The following is a 21,699-nucleotide window of genomic DNA, read 5'->3' as shown; positions in this document are numbered from 1 at the left end:
TGGTGCTTTGTCATTAGTGCTGCCTTGGGTAGGGCTTCACAAAAGTCTTTCTCTGCAAGGGTTCTTTTTTTTTTTTTTTTTTTTTTTTTGAGACAGAGTCTCGCTTAGTCGCCCAGGCTGGAGTGCAGTGGCGCGATCTCGGCTCACTGCAAGCTCCGCCTCCCGGGTTCACGCCATTCTCCTGCCTCAGCCTCCCGAGTAGCTGGGACTACAGGCGCCCGCCGCCTCGCCCGGCTAATTTTTTGCATTTTTAGTAGAGACGGGGTTTCACCGTGTTAGCCAGGATGGTCTGGATCTCCTGACCTCGTGATCCGCCCGCCTCGGCCTCCCAAAGTGCTGGGATTACAGGCGTGAGCCACCGCGCCCGGCCTTGCAAGGGTTCATAATCCAGCTTTCAATTTAGTTCTTCATCCCTAAATCAGCTGAGTGTGTCAATCTCTGGCTCTTGCCTGCCTTAACTCCTGGCTTGGTTGCCTCACACTCCTGAGCTGTTGTGGCCGTATAATCAGCAGGGCACCTAAGGCTTTTCTCTCTGGAGTTGCTTGGGAGAAAAGCTATATCTAAAAGAGGGGCTAGGTGTCCAGACAGGAACCTTGTCTACTTAGTGGCAGATAGGGGAAAAGGAAGATTGGGGAAAATGATGAATAATCTTGAATCTTGAATAATCTTTTATTTTTGAGAGGGAGTCTCATTCCATCGCCCAGGCTGGAGTGCAGTGGCGTGATCTTGGCTTACTGCAACCTCTACCTCCCAGCTCAAGTGATCCTCCCACCTCAGCTTCCCAAGCAGCTGGGACTACAGACATGCGCCATCACCCCCAGCTAATTTTTTTGTATTTTTGGTACAGACGGGGTTTCACCATGTTGCCCAGGCTGGTCTTGAACTCCTGAACTCAAGCTATCTACCCACTTCCACCTCCCAAAGTGCTAAGATTACAAGAATTTTTTAAATCAAGCACCTGCCTAGCATGAAGTCTACCCCACCCCACTCCCCAAAATTCCTTTTTTCCTTTAGAAATCTAAACATTTTTAAAAGTAGTAAGTTTAAATTGCAATAACATAAAAGATGAAGATCCATTGTGATCCTACATTTAAAAAAACAATGAAATAAACTCACAGGGATATGTGGCAGTGTAATTGTGACTTCATCTCCTTTGCCAACTTGAAGCTCTCCTTCACAGGAAGTGTCTATAGATGCTGGTTTAAAATCATCTAAAGGGAAAGGAAAGAAAACACTTACCCACCAGGTTACTTATAATAAGGGCCTCCTGGACATCTCCATTTAAGAACTAAATTTGTGGGCCGGGCGCGGTGGCTCAAGCCTGTAATCCCAGCACTTTGGGAGGCCGAGGCGGGCGGATCACGAGGTCAGGAGATCGAGACCATCCTGGCTAACACGGTGAAACCCCGTCTCTACTTAAAAAATACAAAAAACTAGCCGGGCGTGGTGGCGGCGCCTGTAGTCCCAGCTACTCGGGAGGCTGAGGCAGGAGAATGGCGGGAACCCGGGAGGCGGAGCTTGCAGTGAGCTGAGATCCGGCCACTGCACTCCAAGCCCGGGTGACAGAGTGAGACTCCATCTCAAAAAAAAAAAAGAATTAAATTTGTTATTACTCAGATGAATGAAAAATAAAAATAATTCAGAATTCTTAAAAACAGGTTTCATTATGGAAAACTTCAGATATACAAAAGTAGAGAAAATCGTACAATGAGCCCTGGTGTACCATTATCCAGTTTCTATTATTACCAACTCAGGGACAATCCTGTTTCATCTGCACCTCTACAAACTTTTCCTCTGACCCCTTTTGGATTATTCTAGGGGGAAAAAAGAATTTACAGGCCATTTTATTAAAGATATTCCCTTCTCCCAAGGGAGAGATGAAAATTAAGATCTCATCATCCATAATAAGTTGCTTTTTTAGGGTTGTGAGGATCAAAAGTAACAGCATATGAAAAAGATCCTGTGACTGTAAACTCTATGAAATATGAAAGGCCACAGCATCATCAAAAGCTGATTTCACTCTGCATAGAAACTGTCAAAATTAGGATTTGCCATACTCAAGTTCCATAGCTGTTTTTTTTCTTTCTTTCTTTTTTTTTAAATAGTGATGGGCCTACGCTGCCCAGGCTGGTCTCAAACTCCTGGGCTCAAGCTATCTGCCCGCCTCGGCCTCCCAAAGTACTGGGATTATAGTGTCAGCCACCACTCTCAGCCAGTTCTGCAGCTTTAACCAAGACAATTCTGTAGTTCATAGCAGACAACTTAACTGTATCTCCACAAGTTATCCTGCTCGTGTTTCTAAACTGCAGTTAGAGTACAACATGAATAGCCATCTTAATTCACATTCACATCTGCCTCAAACTGCAGGGCAGGTGCACACATGAACTGTATGATTTAAATTCCACATTGCCCTTCACCAAAAGAGAACATCAACTTAGTAAACGCTTCAGGAAATGATGTTCTTATCTCATTCCCAATCTCCTCTCTGAAAGAGCTGGATCTGCTGTCAGTAGGAAGCATAGTAATGGCATGGCAAGTGACTACACAAAGATGGGATTTCATTATCTAAGACGCCCTCTTCACATGTGTTGAGTCACATCAATCAGGTCCTCTGACAAAAACAAGTCTTAACAACAGCGTTAGCGCCACGGAAACCAGAAGTTCATGAATCACGGAGGGATGCTCTGTCAGCCAATTCCTAACTGCCAAACCTTCACCCAGGACATAGGGTGGAAGTGCACTCTCAACAGAGTCTATAATCATGTAGAAAAAGGTCTGGCATAATGACTATTTCGACATTCCTTACGCCTGCTCTCTTCTGCTTCCAAACATAGACCAATCTTTAACCTATCCCAGGCTCACGAACTCTGATTTGACTCTTTACCCACAAGGAACTTGGTCTGGAGGAAAAGCCCGTATGGTATAGGTGACCTCAAAAGACATCCAAGTCAAAAATGAAGCACAGAAAGGAGATGGAAGAAAACTCTGAGGCGCAGAGAGGATGCCAATTCTTTGGCTGTAAAGGGGACAAAGCGCAGTATCTGGGAGTCCAGAACCAAGTCGGAGGAGGAAAGCAGGGAAGAGAAGGGGTTCGGAGGGAGTGGATGAGGGTCGTAATAAACAAGAAGCGTCTTTTAACTGTGGAGAACCCTGATGGGAGCATTGGAAAGGAGGGGAGGGGTTTCGAGGACGAAGTGGACCCGGATAAGAGGGGGGAGGTTTGCCTTGGGGGAGGGAGGTTTGCCTTGGGGGAGGGAGGTTTGCCTTAGGGGCGACGTCGGGGGAGGGGAGGGATGGAACCAAAACGAGGCCAAAGACCTTTGGAACTAGTGTTTGAGACTATAAAGTAGAAGAATAGTAGGGAGTGACGAAGATTTGGGAGAAATAATCTGGGTAAAAGAAGGGCCAACTCGAGGTCCCAAAGGATTGGGGGTTCGAGAGAAAGTAACTGACGCTGGCAGGGGGTTCCCTGGAATCTGAAGGGCCGAGGGAAGAAAGGAAGGAGTCAAGGTTGACATGTGGCGGCTTGAGCGGCCGAAGGGAACCGTGGGGAGCGCTGACTTACAACGAATAGTGTGAAAGGAGGCCCGCGGTCGCTTCTCGAAGCTCTCCCCGAGTCTCAGGCAATGTTCCTCGCGGTCCAGCAGCGGGTTCGCGGTCCCATTCATGGCCCCGCACCGGCCTCGCACCCAGATCGGCGCTCTCCTGGCGCAGCCGCGATCGGAGCTTCCGGCGCTGGCGTCTGGGAGGACTGTGCTCCCGGGACACCGCTCTAGGGGGCAAGGAGAGCAAAGCCGGCACCCACCCGGGTCCAGAAGCAAGTCCTGTTCTCTGCCTCGGGATAAAGGAAGAGTCTGAACGGACAAGGCCCCGGGACTTCCGGCGTCGGGTAGGAACTTCCGGGTTCCTAGCGGAAGTGGCGGGGGCGGTGCCATGGCGAAAGAACTCCTCCCGGAGATTCCCAATTTGTGATCCTCAGAATTGACTCAGGGTTGTTTCGCAGTTCATCCCATATTCTGCCTCCGAGATCTGGGGCTGGCTGTAGGGTGAGTGCGCCTGGCCCTACCCCTACAGGTGAATTTAGGAACTGATGATGGTGATCCCTGAGCGTGGCTGACTAGATTAACGCGGGTCGGCTAGCCATCATGGACGCCCTCCTCAGGGTCCAGGGGCCCATGCGGCCTAGTCTATCCTGAGTGTCCTGAGAGGGATCCTCGGGACCTCAGCCACGCGTCACTGGGTCTCTTTCTCCACTTTGCGCGGTGATGGCGGTGCGAGGGCCTCAGTCCCTGAAAAGTGACGTTCCCTCTGGTTCCTACGACAGCCTCTTGTGAGTGCGGTCAGGAAATGAGCCCACCCAGGCTTAGCTTCATTTACCCCGAAAAAACGGAGCTCCGACCCTTGGGAAACGGTGACCTCACTTGTATCTGGCAATTGACCACCCGCTTCCAGTTAAGTCCATTGTGGTTTTTAAGTCACCCCTTTCGCGGGCACCGAAAATTGAGTAATATTTTCTTCGCAAGGTTTCCCAGTCAGTTCGTGAGAGCGTCCTTTTTTTTTCTAAACTAAATCGATTTATTGTAATAGTTGACTCATCTGGTTTGAATAAAAGTATGGTGCATGAGATAGTCCTGGCCACTGAATTAATTTAAGCCCTCTGAAGTTAGGGACTGTTGTCTTTGTCTTCTTTGTGACCTCTCATATAGCGGGGAGGATTTTTTTTTTTGTACAGTCTGCATCTCATAAACATTTGGTGAATTGAACCTGGCGTCTTGAACCGTTCTAGAACCACTAACCAGAATCTCATTCTTTTGTCTGCGAAGCCCCTGTGCTGTTTGAGGCGTGAAACTCACCTGAGGAAATGCATCTGATCCATTAGCATGGATTCATATTATTTGGGGATGGAGAATCTTCAGCTGTGTTAAGTGTTACCTTCAGTTTCTGAGATGACTTCTTTGCCAAGGAAGGGGCTGCAGGCAAGGGTTCTCAGCTCTGAAGAAGAGGAGAAACTGAAAAGAGACCGAACTTTGGTGTCTGATTTTAAACAGCACAAATTGGAACAAGAGGCTCAGAAAAACTGGGATCTTTTTTACAAAAGAAATAGCACTAATTTCTTCAAAGACAGACACTGGACCACCAGAGAGTTTGAGGAGCTAAGATCATGTAGAGAGGTAAGCTAATATTACGCCTTATCTGAGCTGTTCTTAATTTAAAATGTGAAGAGGGCCCAGTGCGGTGGCTCATGCCTGTAATCCCAGTACCTGGGGAGGCCGAGGCAGGCGGATCACGAGGTCAAGAGATTGAGACTATCCTGGCCAACATGATGAAACCCTGTCTTTACTAAAAATACAAAAATTAGATAGGTGTGGTGGTGCACGCCTATCGTCCCAGCTACTTGGGAGGCTGAGGCAGGAGAATCGCTTGAACCCGGGAGGCAGAGATGGCAGTGAGCCGAGATCGCGCCATTGCACTCCAACCTGGTGACAGAGCGAGACTATGTCTCAAAAAAAAAAAAAAAAAAAAAAAATGTGAAGAGGTGTGCTGTGTATTGCATTCCTAGGGAGAGTGCGAGGCAGAGAATTAAAGAAGTCTATCAAAATGCTTTGCATTTTAGGAGAGATATATACTGTTCGGTCTTAACGTCAAAGTTTTAGCAGTTTCTGATTTGGTTGACATATAGGAAAGAGAACTTTAGTGGACGTTTTCTGTTTCTTTAAGTTGATCTGATAGTTGTAAACATTATATATTAAATTCAAGAGCCAGGTATGGTGGCTATCACCAGCTAATCAAGAGGCTCAGGCAGGCGGCTTGTGCCTGTGAATAGCCAATGTGAATTAGCCGTCTAGGCAGCATAGTGAGACCATATGTTCTGAATTTTTAAAAATTTAAACATTAAAAATTTAAAAACCAAAATATAAATTCATACTGAGTGACTTCAGTGACATACTCAAAATAATAATAATAATAGTTCATGTTAGTGAACTATTTACCATGGCTCTTTTCTACGTGTCCTATCATTTGACCCTTATACCGGCTCTGTGAAGTATAAGTATTAGTATTGTACTCATTTGTCCCCAAGGTAAAATTGAGGCACAGAGCTGTTTAAGTGATTTGCCCAAGGATAGAATGCAGGGGAGGAGTTGAGATTTGAGTGCTGGCAGTTTAATTCCGGAGCTATTGTGCTGTTTTTTTCCTCCACACCAAACTGTTAATGTTGGATGACAAATGAAGTACCAGTAATAGCTTTTGCTTATTAGTTTACTTGTTGATGGTCTCCTTCATGGGGTCAGAGACCTCGCATATTCTGGACCTTTTAGTTTGGTTTATTTCTTCATTATGCAAATGTAATGTGCTATAACTTTGAGCTATCTTTCCCCAGTTTGAAGATCAAAAGTTAACAATACTTGAAGCTGGCTGTGGGGTTGGAAACTGTTTATTCCCACTTTTAGAAGAAGATCCGAATATCTTTGCCTATGCCTGTGATTTTTCTCCAAGAGCGGTTGAATATGTTAAGGTTGGTGCACCATCTGCGTATTCTGCTGTGTTTCTGTTTTCTTGCCGATCTTGTTTGATCTGCCTTTTTTACCCATGTGTCCAATTCTAGTCTTCCCTGGAGCTAACCAGCTATAGTCACCATACATGTAGTTTTCCTGCGTACATACATATACAGTGAATGTAGAAACACAGCTTTATTCAAGGAAAGCAGGAAAAAAGGCCATAATATCCATGTAATTAACATCCATAATTAACATCTTTTGCTTTACAATTACTATTTTAAAGTATATTACAAATGTCAAGACATTTCACTCCTAAATGTTTGCATACATCGCCCCTAAAAAGAAGGCCTTTTTCTACACAACCACAGTAAGTTTATCATATTTCACAAAAATAACTATAATCTGGCCTGCCATGTTGGTTCACACTTGTAGTCCCAACAGTTTGGGAAGCTGAGGCTGGTGGATAGCTTGCACCCAGTAGTTCAAGACCAGCCTGGGCAAAACGGTGAAACCTTTTCTCTACCAAAAATACAAAAATTAGCTGGGCATGGTGGTGCTTGCCTGTAATCCCAGCTAATTGGGAGGCTGAGGTGGGAAGATCACTTGAGTCAGAGAAGTGGAGGTTGCAGTGACCAAAGACTGTAGCACTGCACTCCAGCCTAGGTGACAGAGTGAGACTGTCTTAAAAATAAACAAACAAAATAACTATAATCCCCCAGTGTCATTAACATCCATTCCAAATTCAGATTTCCCCAAATAGTTGCCGGTGTCTTTTGATTTTTTACTTTTTTTTAAGAGACGGGGTCTTTCTCTGTCACCCAGTCTGAAGTACAGTGGAATGAACATGGCTCAATGCAGCCTCAACCTCCTGGACTTACGCAATTCTTCCACCTCAGCCTCCCAAGTAGCAGAGACTACAGGTGTGTGCCACCATGCCTGGCTAATTTTTTTTTTTTTTTTTTTTTTATTATACTTTAAGTTCTAGGGTACATGTGCATAACATGCAGGTTTGTTACATGTGTATACTTGCCTGGCTAATTTTTAAAATTTTTTGTAGAGATGGGGTCTCACTGTGTTGCCCAGGATGGTCTCGAACTCCTGGGCTCAAGTGATCAACCTGCCTTGGCCTCCCAAAGTGCTGGGATTACAGGTATGAGCCACTGCACCTGACTTCCAGGTGTCTTTTATAGCTGGTTTTGGTTTGAGACATGGTTTCACTTTGTCACCCGGGCTGGAGTGCAGTGGTACAATCACAACTCACTGTAGCCTTGACCTCCCTGGCTCAAGCAGTCTTCCCACCTCAGTCTCCTGAGTAGCTGGGACTACAGGCATGTGCCACCGTGCCCAGCTAGTGTTTTTTATTTATTTATTTATTTTAGAGATTAAGGTCTCACTGTGTTGCCCAGGCTGGTCTCGAACTCCTGGGCTCAAGCAGTCCTCCCACCTCAGCCTTCCAAAGTGCTGAGATTACAGGTGCAAGCCATGGCAGATGACTCTGGCTTGTTTTAAAATTTTTATAGAGATGAGGTTTCCCTATGTTGCCTAGGCTGGTCTCAAACTCCTGGGCTCAAGCAATTCTACCTCCTCAGCCTCTTAGAGTGTGGGATTACGCCCTGCCTATAGCTGTTTAGAATCCAGTCAAGCACTACCTCTTACACTTAAGTCCTTTATTTTTTATTTTATTTTATTTTTTGAGATGGAGTCTCGCTCTGTTGCCTAGACTGGAGTGCAGTGGTGCAATCTCAGCTTACTGCAGCCTCCACCTCCTGGGTTCAAGTGATTCTGCTGCCTCAGCCTCCCGAGTAGCTGGGATTACAGGTGCCCACCACCACTCCTGGCTAATTTTTGTATTTTTACTAGAGACGGGGTTTCCCCATGTTAGCCAGGCTGGTCTCAAACTCCTGGCCTCAAGTGATCCACCTGCCTTGGCTTCCCAAAGTGCTGGGATTACAGGCGTGAGCCACCACACCTGGCTCACTTATGTCCTTTAAATCTCCTTAACCTAAAATACCCTTGCCCTACCCCATGCCTCTTTCCCCATTGATGATAGATGAAGCCAATTTTCTGTAAGTTTCGAAATTGGTCTGATTGTTTCTTTACATTACTGTTTAGTTTATTCCTCTATGTTCTATGTTATCTGTGAACTAGAAGTTAAATTTAAATCAGGTAAAATATTTTTGGCAAAAATGCTTTGATAGGTAGTGTTGTGTCTTGCATATTACATCCTGTCATGAGGCAATAATATCTGGTGATCTTACTGGTTTTGATCATAGGGTTAATATAGTAACTACCTAATTCCCCTATTATAAAATTCCCTTTGCCGTTAACCAATATGTGGGGGACACTTTGGTGACATTGCAAGTATCTCGTTCCCCATCACCCTTTCATAGTTTTAGCATTCGTTAGACTTTTTAAAATTTTAACTTATTTTTTTAATTTTAAAAAATTAATCTTATTATTTTTTTAATTGACACAGGGTCTCGCTTTGTCACCCAGGCTGAAGTGCAGTGGTGTGTATTAGAGCTCACTGCAGCCTCAAACTCCTAGGCTGAAGTGATCCTTCTGCCTCCGCCTCTCAAGTAGCTGGAACTACAGGCACATACTACCACCCCTGGCTAATTTTTGTATTTTTGTAGAGACAGGTTTTCTCCATGTTGCCCAGCCTGGTCTCTCTGGACTCAAGTGATCTGCTTGCCTTGGCCTCCCAAAGTGCTGGGATTACAGGCATCAGCCACCGCATCCAGCCTATTTTTATTTATTTTTTGAGATAGGGTCTCACTCTGTCACCCAGGCTGGAGTGCAGTTGCACAGTCATGGCTCACTGCAGCCTTGACTTCCCAGGCTCAGGTGATCCTGCCACCTCAGCCTCCTGAGTAGCTGGGACTACAGATGCACACCACCACACCCAGCTAATTGTTTTATTTTTTTGTAGAGATGGGTCTCACTACTTTGCCTAGGCTGTTCTCAAACTCCTGGGCTCAAGAGATCCTCCCATCTCTGCCTTCCAGAGTGCTGGGATTAACTCCCACCTCTCCCTCCCAAAGTACTGGGATCAAAAGCGTGAGCCACCACACTCAGCCACATTAGACTTTTGAAAAAAGTAACCTTATCAGCCTAGGCAACAAAGTATGAATCTATCTCTACAAAAAAAAAAAAAAATTATTTTATTTTATTTTTTAACTTGAGATGGAGTTTCACTCTTATTGCCCAGGTTGGAGTGCAGTGGCACGATCTCAGCTCACTGCAACTTCGGCCTCCCAGGTTCAAGCAGTTCTTCTGCCTCAGCCTCCCGAGTAGCTGGGATTACAGGTACTCGCTACCACACCTGGCTAATTTTTTTGTATTTTTAGTAGAGACGGGGTTTCACTATGTTGGACAGGCTGGTCTTTTTGAACTCCTGACCTCAGGTGATCTACCAGCCTCCCAAAGTGTTGGGATTACAGACATAAGCCACCATACCTGGCCAAAAAATTTTTTTAATTAGCCAGGTGTGGTGGTGTGTGCCTGTAGTCCCAGCTGTTTGGGAGACTGAGGTAGGAAAATCACTTGAGCCCGGAATTTGAGGCTGCATGAGCTATGATCATGCCACTGTACTCTAGCCTGGGTGACAGAGCAGGACCCTATCTCAAAAAAACAAAATAACAAAACCCACACCCTTCATTTTTAAGAAGTTAGTATGTTTACTGTAGGCAACTGAGAAACACAAGAAGCAAAGAACAGTCATCCACAATCACAAGCAGTTTACAGTTTGACTTGTCCTTCTAAGTCCTGTGTGTACATATACACAGTATCCAATTTTATGGGATTAAGATCATGCAATATGTATCATGTTTTATCACACATTATGGATATTTACTAATTGAAAACCCCAAAGCTATATGAGTATTTTGATAACCAAGAACACCCTGCAGCAACTCAATCTGTTAGAAGAAAATATAATGCCACCTGTCTTGGGACAAAAATTTCATGGAAGACAAAAATGGCAACAAACCTCTAGCTAGAAGTATTGGCAGAGTTCCCATTAGAGGACTGTATTGCCTTAATGCTCAATTTAAAATGAAACATAAAGCAACAGAGTATAATGCAACACTAAGTATAATGTTTCCATACTCTATAGTGTTTCTATAATAAAGCAACACTAAGTGTAATGTTTCTAAGAAAATTTATTATGGGATCTTTGCCACTAAAATATTACCAAGAAGGTATGTTTCCATTGAATTACTTCATGTATTCCCATAGTACAGCCAAGAGAGACTCACATACATTAGTGGCTATTGTCAAAATGTAAATATGAATACATCTGCATACATCTGTCTCTTTATATTTTCTTCTACTCATCTGCTGCCAAACTAATGAACAAGTCCCAATATATACATTGCTCAGAGGTGGTTTAACAATTCCATGTCCAACATGCATCTTTTCTATCAATTATAACAAAAAGATATTTACAAATTGGCAAATTCACTAGCCCTATTTTTAAAATAATTTTGTGGGTGCATAGTAGATGTATATAGTTATGGAGTAGCTCTGCTTTTTATTATATGTTGTCACATCAAGACATCTATGAAGCTTAGGTTTTTCAAAATAATGAACTCTGTCCACAATAAACATAGGTACTTTACTCAAAATGCACCTATAGACCTGTGGTTATCATCTAAAAACATCTTCTAGATATGGAGATTCTGGCAAGGATCCCTTCCCTCCACCCCTTCTTCTTCATCCTCTTCTACCATTCTAATGACTAAGTACAGGACTATATCTAGTTCCAAGAAGTCAATTAACAACGGTCATTCCAAGAGGATAGTCCTTCCTAAGAACTGTAAAAGGGATTATTTTACTACCTCTACTTTTAGCATACATTGAGCATCAGGGACTTGTTTATCCTTTAATACACAGCAGTATTAAATGAAATGCACATATAGAACGATGGCTAGACAACCTGAACTAATGTGACTTAAGGGCACAGAACCCTTCTCTCTGCATACTTCCTCCTCCCCCCCGCCCACTACCACCCAGTGAACAGTCAGCATACCCTCTAAGATATCAGTTTTAACAATTCCATTCCCAAAATGCAACCAATCCTATGAAATAACAGAAACTGCTTAAAGGATGTTACATTAGTCCTCTACTTTTGTTACTTCAGCCCTCTACGATGCCAGAAGTACACATATGTTGTGTACTTTTAAATGTCTAGAAAGACTAGATGTTTCAAATAGGACTTAAGTTTTCCACTGTATATACCATAGCATTGAATAAATGGTACACGTACATAATAAGCTGTCATTTGAAAGTGCCATCTAAATAGGAACATTCTGGCATAGAACCCTGCCTCTATCAACTCAGTGGATAGGTATAAGCATCTGTAATGCTTAGAGGGGATTTTAACAATTTCACTTCCCTGAGTGTTTTTAAGAACAGTCTTTCCTGTGAATTTGAACACAAAGTGTATTCAGTGTATTAGGTTACTGACTCTACTTTGATCATACACTGTCAGCCTCTTTAACATCTAGAACTAGATGTAAATGAGGACTCATTTGTCCTTCATATACACTGTGTACATAGCAAAGTAAAATAAAATGCATGGACATCAGGTACAGTGGTCAATCTTGTCTCGCTATAAACACATTGGTATAAGGCCCTTTGCACTTTATTCTCCTCCTTTTCTCCTGACCCAGTACAAATGTAGTGATATGTACTGATTAGAGAAGTGGTTTGATCATTCCATTTCCAAAAGGTAATATTTCAGTGAATTTTAACAAAAGGATATATACAAAATGTGTTATTTACTACCCTGCTTTTAACATACTTTGTGCACTTCTAAACATCTAGAAAGTTTAGACGTTTTAAATAAGGACTTAAGTCTGCCCACTATATACACAGATTTTTAAAAATGGTGGTATCATATTTACTATAACATGCTTTCCTCATTCTACATTATTTTATTTTGCAGAGTTTTCATGTTAGTACATGTAGATTTTATTTACCTGTTATAGTATTCCATAGAATGGATATACCATACTTTATTTAACAGTTACCCGACCGGGTGTAGTGGCTCATGCCTGTAATCCCAGCACTTTGAGAGGCCGAGGTGGGCAGATCACGAGGTCAGGAGATCGAGACCATCCTGGTTAAAACAGTGAAACCCTGTCTCTACTAAAAATACAAAAAATAGCCGGACGTGGTGGTGGGCGCCTGTAGTCCCAGCTACTCAGGAGAACTGAGGCAGGAGAATGGCATGAACCTGGGAGGCAGAGCTTGCAGTGAGCTGAGATCACGCCACTGCACTCCAGCCTGGGCGACAGAGCGAGACTCCATCACAAAAAAACAAAAACAAACAAAAGAAACAGTTACTCTATTGATATTTATTTGGATTGTTTCTAATTTTTTGCTCTTACAATAGGGTTAATATGATCAGCATCATACATATGTTCCCAAAATGTGTGTATGCGTTCGTCTCTATGAAGAATAATGGAAGAAGTAGAATTCCTTGGAAGATGAGCATGTACATTTATGTTTTAATAGACAATGCCAAGTTTCCTTCCAAAAAGATCGTACTAATTTATAATTTCACCAATAATATAAAGGTACCTTTTTTTTTTTATTGCCTCAACACTTGATATCCGTCTTTTTTATATTTACCAATCTTTTGGGCAAAAAATAATGTCTCCATATTTTAATTTATTTTTTTCTTATCACCAGAGAGGTTGAAGGCCTTGTGGAAGGTCGATAGCATTAGTTAGCTGTGAGTTCCTTTAGTCCACATTTGTTTACTGAGAGCTTAATGTGTGCCAATCACTGTTCTAAGCACTGGAGTTAAACAGTGAACAGACAGACAAAAATTCCCACCTACATGGAGCTTATAGTAGGAGCTGTCTATTCATAACCTCTGCCTATTTTTCTATTGGTTTGTCATTTTCTTTCTTATTTTCAGGATACATTCTAGATATTTTGGTATATGTGTTGCAAACAGTTCTTCCAGTGTATTCAGCATCACTTTACAGTATCTCTTTTTTTTTTACACAAGGATTTTTTTTTTTTTTAGACAAGGTCTCACTCTGTCACCTAGGATGGAGTATAGTGGTGCAAACGCAGCTCACTGCAACCTCGACCTTGCGGACTCGGGCGATCCTCAGCCTCCTGAGCTGGGACCACAGGCTTGCACCACCATGCCTGGCTAATTTTTAAAAAATTTTTGTAGAAATGAGGGTCTGCTATGTTGCCCAGGCTACACAGGATTTAAATTATCATGGCAAAATACTAATCTTTTCCTTTTGAAGTTCTATTTTATGCCTTGTTTAGGAGTCCTTTACTCCTAGGATTTACTTTATTTTTCTTAGAGATGAGGTCTCGTTAGCCCAGGCTGCTTTCAAACTCCTGGGCTCAAGCAATCCTCCTGCCTCAGCCTCCCAAGGTGCTGGGATTGCAGGTATGAGCCACCGTGCCCAGCTATTCCTAGGATTTAGACGTAATCACCTATATATTGCTCTTAATAATTTTTGGTTATATAGTTATTTTATAATTTTGGTTATGTTTTTTAATCTGGAAAAATTAGGGTCATTATTTCTTTGAATTCTTTGTTTAGCTCTTGTTCTCTCTTCTCCCTCTGGGATTCCAGTTACGTGTGTAACATTTTCTATTGCCCCACAGCCCTTATATGCTGTTGTTTTAGGGTTTTTTCCCCCACTTTTTTCCTTTTTGCATTTTCAGTTTGTGTGATTTCTATTATCCTATCATCAAGTTCACTGACTCATTCCTAGGTAGTACATGTTTTGTTGAGGAACCTATTGAAAGTGTTCATTTCTGTTACCATGTTTTTGGTTTTTAGCATTTCTCTTTGAGTCTTTTTATAATTTCCATCCCTGCAATTATGTGTCTGATTTTGCATGTTGTCTGTCTTTTCCATTAGAATCTTTAACGTTTTAATCATAATTATTTTAAATGCCCAAGCTTTTGGATCCAACATCTGTCATATTTGAGTCTGGCTCTGGTGATGGCTTATTCTCTTCACACTATGTTTTTTCTTGCCTTCTGGGATGTTTTCTACTTTTTGGTTAAAGCTAGACATAAGGGCCAGTAGATACTGAAGGACAGGGATTTGTAACAGTCTAGTCAGGAATTGGGCTATTGTTTGAAGTCTGTTGCTGTCTGTGAGATTTGTTGTTGCTGTGGGCACCAGAGACTTCAAACTCCTCTAGCAACTTGTTTTTGTCTCCTCTCTTGGATTTGGGTCTTCTCTTTGTACTGTTTCCCAAAGAAACTGTCTGTTACAGCTCAGAGCCCCAGCTGCAGTGGACTGTTATTCTTGGAGACTTGGTGGTGGGGTGTGGGAGAGGGGTTGTTCTCTAATGTTCTGCTTCTCCAAATTTGAACTGGTACTGTGTGCCTGTGTCTCAAGGGTAGTCGTTTGTCCTTTAGTTCAAATAGGTAGCCAGTTCTTCTGAACACAGTAAATTGAATGAGAAATTAATTTTTCCTCGTTCATAATTGTCATCTTTATTGTCTACCTTTTTATCTAATTGTCACCTTTGTCTATCTTTTATCATATAACATACAAAATTCCTGTTTATATATACAGTATACACAGGTCTGTTTTGGGACTCTATTTTGTCTTGGTGATATGTTTGTCTCCATTCTCAAACCGTGTTATTACTACGTTTTGTAATATATTTTGATGTCCAGTAGTGAATCTTCTTTATTGTTTTTCATTCCATTTTATTTATTTATTTATTTATTTATTTTGAGACAGAGTCTCACTCTGTCACCCAGGCTGGAGTGCAGTGGCATGATCTGGGCTCGCTGCAACCTCCGCCTCCCAGGTTCAAGCAATTCTTCTGCCTCAGCCTCCCGAGTAGCTGGGACTACAGGCATGGGTCACTACACCCGGCTAACTTTTTTAGTAGAGACGGAGTTTCACCATATTGGCCAGGCTTGTCTCAAACTCCTGACGCAAAGTCCTGACGTCATGATCCAGCCACCTTGGCCTCGAAAAGTGCTGGGATTACAAGCGTGAGCCACTGCACCTGGCCTATTTTTTAAAGATGAGATCTTGCTCTGTTGCCCACCCAGGCTGGCGTGCAGTGGCACGAATCATAGCTCACTGCGGCTTTGAACTCAAGCAATCCTTTCACTTCAGCCTCCCAAGTTGCTGGGATTACAGGCATGAGTCACCATACCTACTTCATTGTTCATCATTTTAAAAATTGACTTGGCTGTTCTTAAAGATTTTTACTTTCTGATTAATTAGATTCACCCTGTCAAGTTTCTAGAAATCTATTGGGAATCAGTTGAGATTGCATTGGATTTACAAATGGAATTATGAATAGAATTGACATCTTTTTAATTTTGCATTTAATTTTCCCATCCAGTAACTTTGTATATCTATTTATTCAGGTCCTTATTTACATGAAAGAAAAGTTTAATATTTTTCTTCATAATACTCGTAAACATGTGTTGAAGCCTACCAACCAAAATGTACCAGGAACACATTTGTAGTCAAAAAAAGGTTAAGTTTATTTAGCTTGCTGCATAAAGAGAAATTATACCCCAGAAGAACTGTGGGAGCATCTCAACAAGGGGAATTAGAAGGGCTTCTCAGAGGGTTTAGGCTTGTAATAGATTATTCAAAGGAGGATTAAGGAAGCCAGAGGCCAGCAGAACATGGTGGCTTGCGCCTGTAATCCCAGCACTTTGGAAGTCTGAAGTGGGAGGATCACTTGAGGCCAGGAGTTCAAGACTAGCCTGGACAACATAGCAAGACCCCATCTTCACAAAAATAAAAATAAAAATTTAGCCAGATGCAGGGGTGCGCACCTGTAGTTCCAGCTACTCAGGAGGCTGAAGTGGGAGGATGACTTGGGCTCAAGAGGTGAAGGCTGCAGTGAGCCATTATCATGCCACTGCACTCTAGCCCAGCGGACAGAGTGAGTCCCTGTCCCTTTAAAAAAACAAAAAGAAAGAAACAAGCAGAGGCCAGTTTTGAATCATCATCCCTCTGGAAGTAACGTGCTACTAAAATGCTCAGTTTTGAATACGTAATACTCTTATTCTCTCCTCAGCTAAAAATGATTTATTAAAGTCTTGCCCCTTGTAGCAGTAGTGACTATTACATGCGTTATATGTCAGTGATTTATTAATCAGTTTTATCTGGTAACAAAGTGATCATTTCTATGTATAGGAAATAGGATCGCCTTTTGATGTTGTATTTTTCCAAATGTATCACCATAGTGGTCGCATTAAAATTCATTTGTGTTTTTTCCACTCTAGCAAAATCCTTTATATGACACAGAAAGATGCAAGGTATTCCAGTGTGATCTGACCAAAGATGATCTTCTGGATCACGTACCACCAGGGTCTGTGGATGTTGTTATGTTGATATTTGTGCTCTCAGCTGTTCATCCTGAGAAGATGCACCTTGTCTTAGAAAACATTTACAAGGTTAGTAATTTGGGGCCTGTACTTGAGGGTTGGACAGTACAGATTCTTTTACTTACCTTCCCTAATGAGGCTCATGTACTGTCTAGATTCACATAGTCTCTCCATTCTCACTAGGTAGGCTGTGTAGTCAGTGTATAGAAAGGGGTTCTCTGGCATAAAACATCCACCCTAAATTCTGATTTGTGCAGTGCCATGGCTGCTCTTCAGAGCTTTGCCAGCCCTGAGACAAAGATGATTTTGCAGTTACCTGGGATCCATGGAGTCCTGCCATAAGGTGAGAGGAGTTATGGTTCAGTGGTCGAGAGTACACAGTTGGGCCAGGTGCAGTGGCTCATGCCTGTAATCCCAGCACTTTGGGAGGCCAAGGCAGGTGAATCACTTGAAGTCAGGAGTTCGAAACCAGCCTGGCCAACATAGCGAGACCTTGTCTCTAAATAAAGGCTAATGTATGATCATTGGCAGATCACTTAACCCTTTTGAGTATTGGTTTCCTTATCTCAAGTAAGAATAATAATCACATTTCTTTGTCCCACAATTGGGTGATGATACAATGAGAAAATGTATGGTTGAGCTGTCAAGTGCTAGGCACAGATCAGTTATTGGTACTGTGATTGAGCTATGTACATTGTGGCACAGTGAAATGAGAGCTGAGACTCAGAATAGAAAACCAACCTGAATCAGTAAAAAGCCAAAACAACATTCTGTTTTTTTTTTTTAAGAGGCAGTTGAATACAGTTTGAATACTAGGAAATGGTGAATAAAATGTTGCAAGAAAGTGCTTCGATGAGGATAACACTTTCATTTATTGTCTCTAACACTTTATTTATTTATTTTTGAGACAGAGTCTTGCTGTGTCACTCAGGCTGGAGTGCAGTGGCATGGATGTGGCTCACTGCAGCCTCAACCTCCTGGGCTCAAGCAATTCTCCCACCTCAGCCTCTAAAGTAATTGGGACTACAGGATGTACCACCACATTCAGCTAATTTTTAATTTTTTATAGAGATGGGGTCTCACTATATTGCCCAGATTGGTCTCTAACATTTTAATCCTGTGACATTGGACATTCCAGGGTGCTCTTGGAGGTACTTAAGAAGTGTCTTCAGGGCCGGGCGAGGTCGCTCACGCCTGTAATCCCAACACTTTGGGAGCCTGAGGTGGGCAGATCACTTGAGGTCAGGAGTTCGAGACCAGCCTGGCCAACATGGTGAAATCTCATCTCTACTAAAATACAAAAATTAGCAGAGCATGGTGGCGGGTGCCTGTAATCCGAGCTACTCGGGAGACTGAGACACGAGAATCACTTGAACATGGGAGGCGGAGGTTGCAGTGAGCTTAGGTTATGCCACTGCACTCCAGCCTGGGCGACAGAGCAAGATTCTATCTCAAAAAAAAAGAGTCTTAGTGTTATGGAGCCCTGCCCAGTCTTACTATGTGTTTAACTAGTAGGCCATTTTGGTTTCATATTATGGGCATTTCAGTCTGTCCCCTTAATAATTACCACAAATTTATTTTAAGTCCTAACTTAATCAGGTTTTATTTTGATGGAGTTCTCCAAAGTCATATTCAGCCTGCTTTTGTTTCATAGGTATTAAAACCAGGCAAAAGTGTCTTGTTTCGTGACTACGGGCTGTATGATCATGCCATGCTTAGGTTTAAAGCCGGCAGCAAACTTGGAGAAAACTTTTATGTTAGACAAGATGGGACCAGATCATATTTTTTTACTGATGGTAAGATGAATGGAATCCAGTCTTTAAATGTTTTATTCTTTGTTTCTGTTTATTTGATTGCATTATCACTGCAAGGCTACTCGGAGAAGGCTTGTGACATGTGCATGAGACCCTGAAACAAGCCCTCTACTGTACAATACTTACACAGCACCTGGAAGGCACAGACCTGGCCTCTGCCCTTGAAGAGCTCACAAGCCTTCTCTGGTGTCAGTGACTCTCCTAGTGAGCTTGGGTTAATGGACAGCTTCTGACATGCCATGTGGATGCCCTACTAGGAATTGTGATGGAATAAGAGGGAAGGCAAGTCAGAAACTTCTCCTTGTCCACTTAAAAATAAAGCAAATTCGACAATATAGTGCCTTGAGATTACTTTCCCATGGCACAAAGTCAGGAAACCTTTTTCTATAGAAATGATTGGATCTGTTTTGGGGTTTGGTTTTTTTGTTCTTTTTGAGACAGTCTCATTCTTTCACCCAGGCTGGAATGCAGTGGTGTGATCTCGGCTCACTGCAATCTCCACCTTCCAGACTCAAGTGATCCACCAAAGCCTCCCGAGTAGCTGGGACCACAGACACATGCCACCATGGCTGGCTAATTTTTTGTATTTTTGGTAGAGTCGGGGTTTTTACCATGTTGCCCATGCTGGTCTCAAAACTCCTGAGCTCAAGTGATCTGTCTGTCTCGGCCTCCAAAAGTGGTGGGATTACAAGTGTGAGTAACCATGCCTGGCCTGGATCTGTTTTTAAATAAATATGCAAATTTGCTGTAAAGAGGTGTTTGTTTATTTATTTATTTTTGAGACAGAGTTTTACTCTGTCGCCCAGGCTGGAGTGCAGTGGCGTGATCTTGGCGTATTGTAACCTCCACCACCCAGGCTCAAGTGATTCTCATGCCTCAGCCTCCCAAGTAGCAAGGATTACAAGTGTGTGCCACTACGCCCAGCTAATTTTTGTATTTTTAGTAGAGATGGGGTTTTGCCATGTTGGCCAGGCTGGTCTCAAACTCCTGGTCTCAAGTGATCTGCCCACTTCAGCCTCCCAAAATCCTGGGACTGCAGGCGTGAGCCACCGTGCCTAGCCTATAGATGTATTTAAAAAGTCATTTTTGATAAGAAAATGTGGAACACTGTTTCAGTCTTTTAGATGTCTTGAACAAAGTCTACTTAATCATCTAGATAGGAAGATAATTACCTTAACCTCTATTTTAACAAACATTTTTCTTCTTGAAACGAAATATTCTTTTAGATACCAAAATGAACTAAAATCGAGTGATTACTATTAAAGCTGCAAAATTATTTGGGAGTCTGAGGTGGAAGGATCACTTGAACTTAGGAGTTCGAGACCAGCCTGGGCAACAGTGAAACTTTACTAAAAATTAAAAAAATATATATTAGCCAGGAGTGGTAGCATGCACTTGTGGTCCCAGCTGCTTAGGAGGCTGAGGCAAGAGGATCGTTTGGCCCCAGAAGATAGAGGCTGCAGTGAGCTATGATAATACCACTGCACTCCAGCCTGGGTGACAGGGCGAGAAGCCTATCTCAAAACAAAACAAAACAAAACAAAAAAACTGCAAAATTGTCAAACTAGGTTAAAAATTAACAGATATTTTAATTCATAAAATTTAAACCAATTGTAAATATTGAGAAGATGCAGTGATATCTGCAAAGTGCTTCAGAGCATGTTCTCTGGAGCAATGCTCTTAGTAAGAGTCTTTATTTTTGCTGCCTAGCCATTCTACTTGTTTCATTTCATGTGTAGTGATGTATTATTTGGGTTAGATTTTCCCGGAGCTAGGTCACCATTGGGTGTTTTTCTCCACTCCAATCACAAATTTTCCTCCTTTGTGTTAGGATGAATAAGATGTTTGATGTAAACAAATTGAACACATGCAGACCTTGTAGGAATACAGCCAATTTTTATGTTTTTGTTCAGAGATGGGAAACAATAAGAAAAATTTTACAAAGGAATATAATTGGCTGGGTGCAGTGACTCACGCCTGTAATGTCATCACTTTGGGAGGCCAAAATGGGTGGATCATTTGAGGTCAGAGGTTTGAGACCAGCCTAGCCAACATGGCAAAACCCTGTCTCTACTAAAAACACAAAAAAATTAACCAGGCATGGTGGTGTGTGCCTGTAGTCCCAGCTACTTAAGAGGCTGAGGCAGGAGAATCTCTTAAGCCCAGGAAGCGGAGGTTGCAGTGAGCTGAGATCGTACCACTGCTCTAGCCTAGGTGACAGAGCAATATTCTGTCTCACAAAAAAAAAAACACAAAAAAATATATATATATATTTAATTTTTTAAAAAAGGAATATAGTCAATTTGGAATTGTTTGTTTTTACTTGGGCTTTTGTATTTGAGAATTCATAATAAGGCAAGATGCGCACACCGAGTTGTCCTTCACCTTGTTTTGATTAAATTGTTTAATTGAAGGTTTCTGTTTGGGTAGAAGAGGAGAAGGAGTGTATTAGTTCCCAAATCAAAACCTTTAAATTTTAGCATTGAGGTTTTCATTTTAAAAAATATTAACATAGCCTCAGCCCCTATCCCTCCTCCTCAAGGACTGCAAAGCAAATGTAATGTTATGAAGACTTTTGAGCATTGTTGATGCTTGTCTTACAGAATTCCTGGCTCAGCTCTTTATGGACACAGGTTATGAAGAAGTGGTAAACGAGTATGTGTTTCGAGAGACGGTGAATAAAAAAGAAGGCCTGTGTGTGCCGAGAGTTTTCCTTCAGAGCAAATTTCTAAAGCCTCTTAAGAACCCATCTCCTGTGATCCTGGGCCTGGATCATAAGTCCTGACCTTTCATGAGATTGGCATTCATACCTCCCCTTGAAGAGGATAATTTAAAATCACTCTTTTGCCTGGGCGTGGTGGCTCATGCCTGTAATCCCAGCACTTCGGGAGGCCAAGGTTGGGGGATCACCTAAGGTCAGGAGTTCGAGACCAGCCTGACCAACATAGTGAAACCCCGTCTCTACTAAAAATACAAAAAAATTAGCTGGGCATGGTGGCGGGTGCCTGTAATCCCAGCTACTC

At 42.4% G+C, this 21,699-nt stretch overlaps 2 protein-coding genes across 4 annotated transcripts in view; one reads left to right on the top strand and one right to left on the bottom strand.

Moving 5' to 3' along the window:
- Positions 1-4,423, bottom strand: part of EAF1 (ELL associated factor 1) — a 16,238-nt gene extending 11,815 nt beyond the window's left edge. Inside the window, exons 1-2 of the mRNA XM_025377146.1 lie at positions 3,566-4,423; positions 1,117-1,211 (exon numbers count right to left, since the gene is read on the bottom strand). Coding sequence (XP_025232931.1) covers positions 1,117-1,211; positions 3,566-3,935 — 465 coding nt within the window. The 5' untranslated portion in view covers positions 3,936-4,423. The remainder of the gene's footprint in view (positions 1-1,116; positions 1,212-3,565) is intronic.
- METTL6 (methyltransferase like 6) lies at positions 3,908-21,699 on the top strand. Of its 3 annotated transcripts, XM_025377147.1 has the most exons (6): positions 3,924-4,046; positions 4,824-5,171; positions 6,380-6,514; positions 16,761-16,931; positions 18,517-18,658; positions 21,280-21,692. In XM_025377147.1, the coding sequence occupies exons 2-6, from the start codon at positions 4,947-4,949 to the stop codon at positions 21,459-21,461; spliced, it is 855 nt and encodes a 284-aa protein (XP_025232932.1). In that variant the 5' UTR covers positions 3,924-4,046; positions 4,824-4,946; the 3' UTR covers positions 21,462-21,692. The 3 variants fall into 3 exon arrangements, with proteins under 3 accessions (XP_025232933.1, XP_025232932.1, XP_025232934.1); XM_025377148.1 differs by lacking the exon at positions 6,380-6,514 and having other exon boundaries at positions 3,908-4,046; positions 21,280-21,699; XM_025377149.1 differs by lacking the exon at positions 18,517-18,658 and having other exon boundaries at positions 3,933-4,074; positions 21,280-21,398.

This window comes from Theropithecus gelada, chromosome 2 (assembly GCF_003255815.1).
Source record: "Theropithecus gelada isolate Dixy chromosome 2, Tgel_1.0, whole genome shotgun sequence".
Classification (NCBI taxonomy): domain Eukaryota; kingdom Metazoa; phylum Chordata; class Mammalia; order Primates; family Cercopithecidae; genus Theropithecus; species Theropithecus gelada.
The sequence above is the reverse complement of the archived record's forward strand: the minus strand, read 5'-3'. Positions and strand labels throughout refer to the sequence as shown.

Coding starts and splice junctions, on each gene's coding strand:
- METTL6 (XM_025377147.1), top strand. CDS start 4,947: ATGACTTCTTTGCCAAGGAAGGGGCTGCAGGCAAGGGTTCTCAGCTCT. Junction 6,515..16,760: donor GAGCGGTTGAATATGTTAAG/GTTGGTGCACCA, acceptor TTTCCACTCTAG/CAAAATCCTTTATATGACAC. Junction 16,932..18,516: donor TCTTAGAAAACATTTACAAG/GTTAGTAATTTG, acceptor TTTGTTTCATAG/GTATTAAAACCAGGCAAAAG.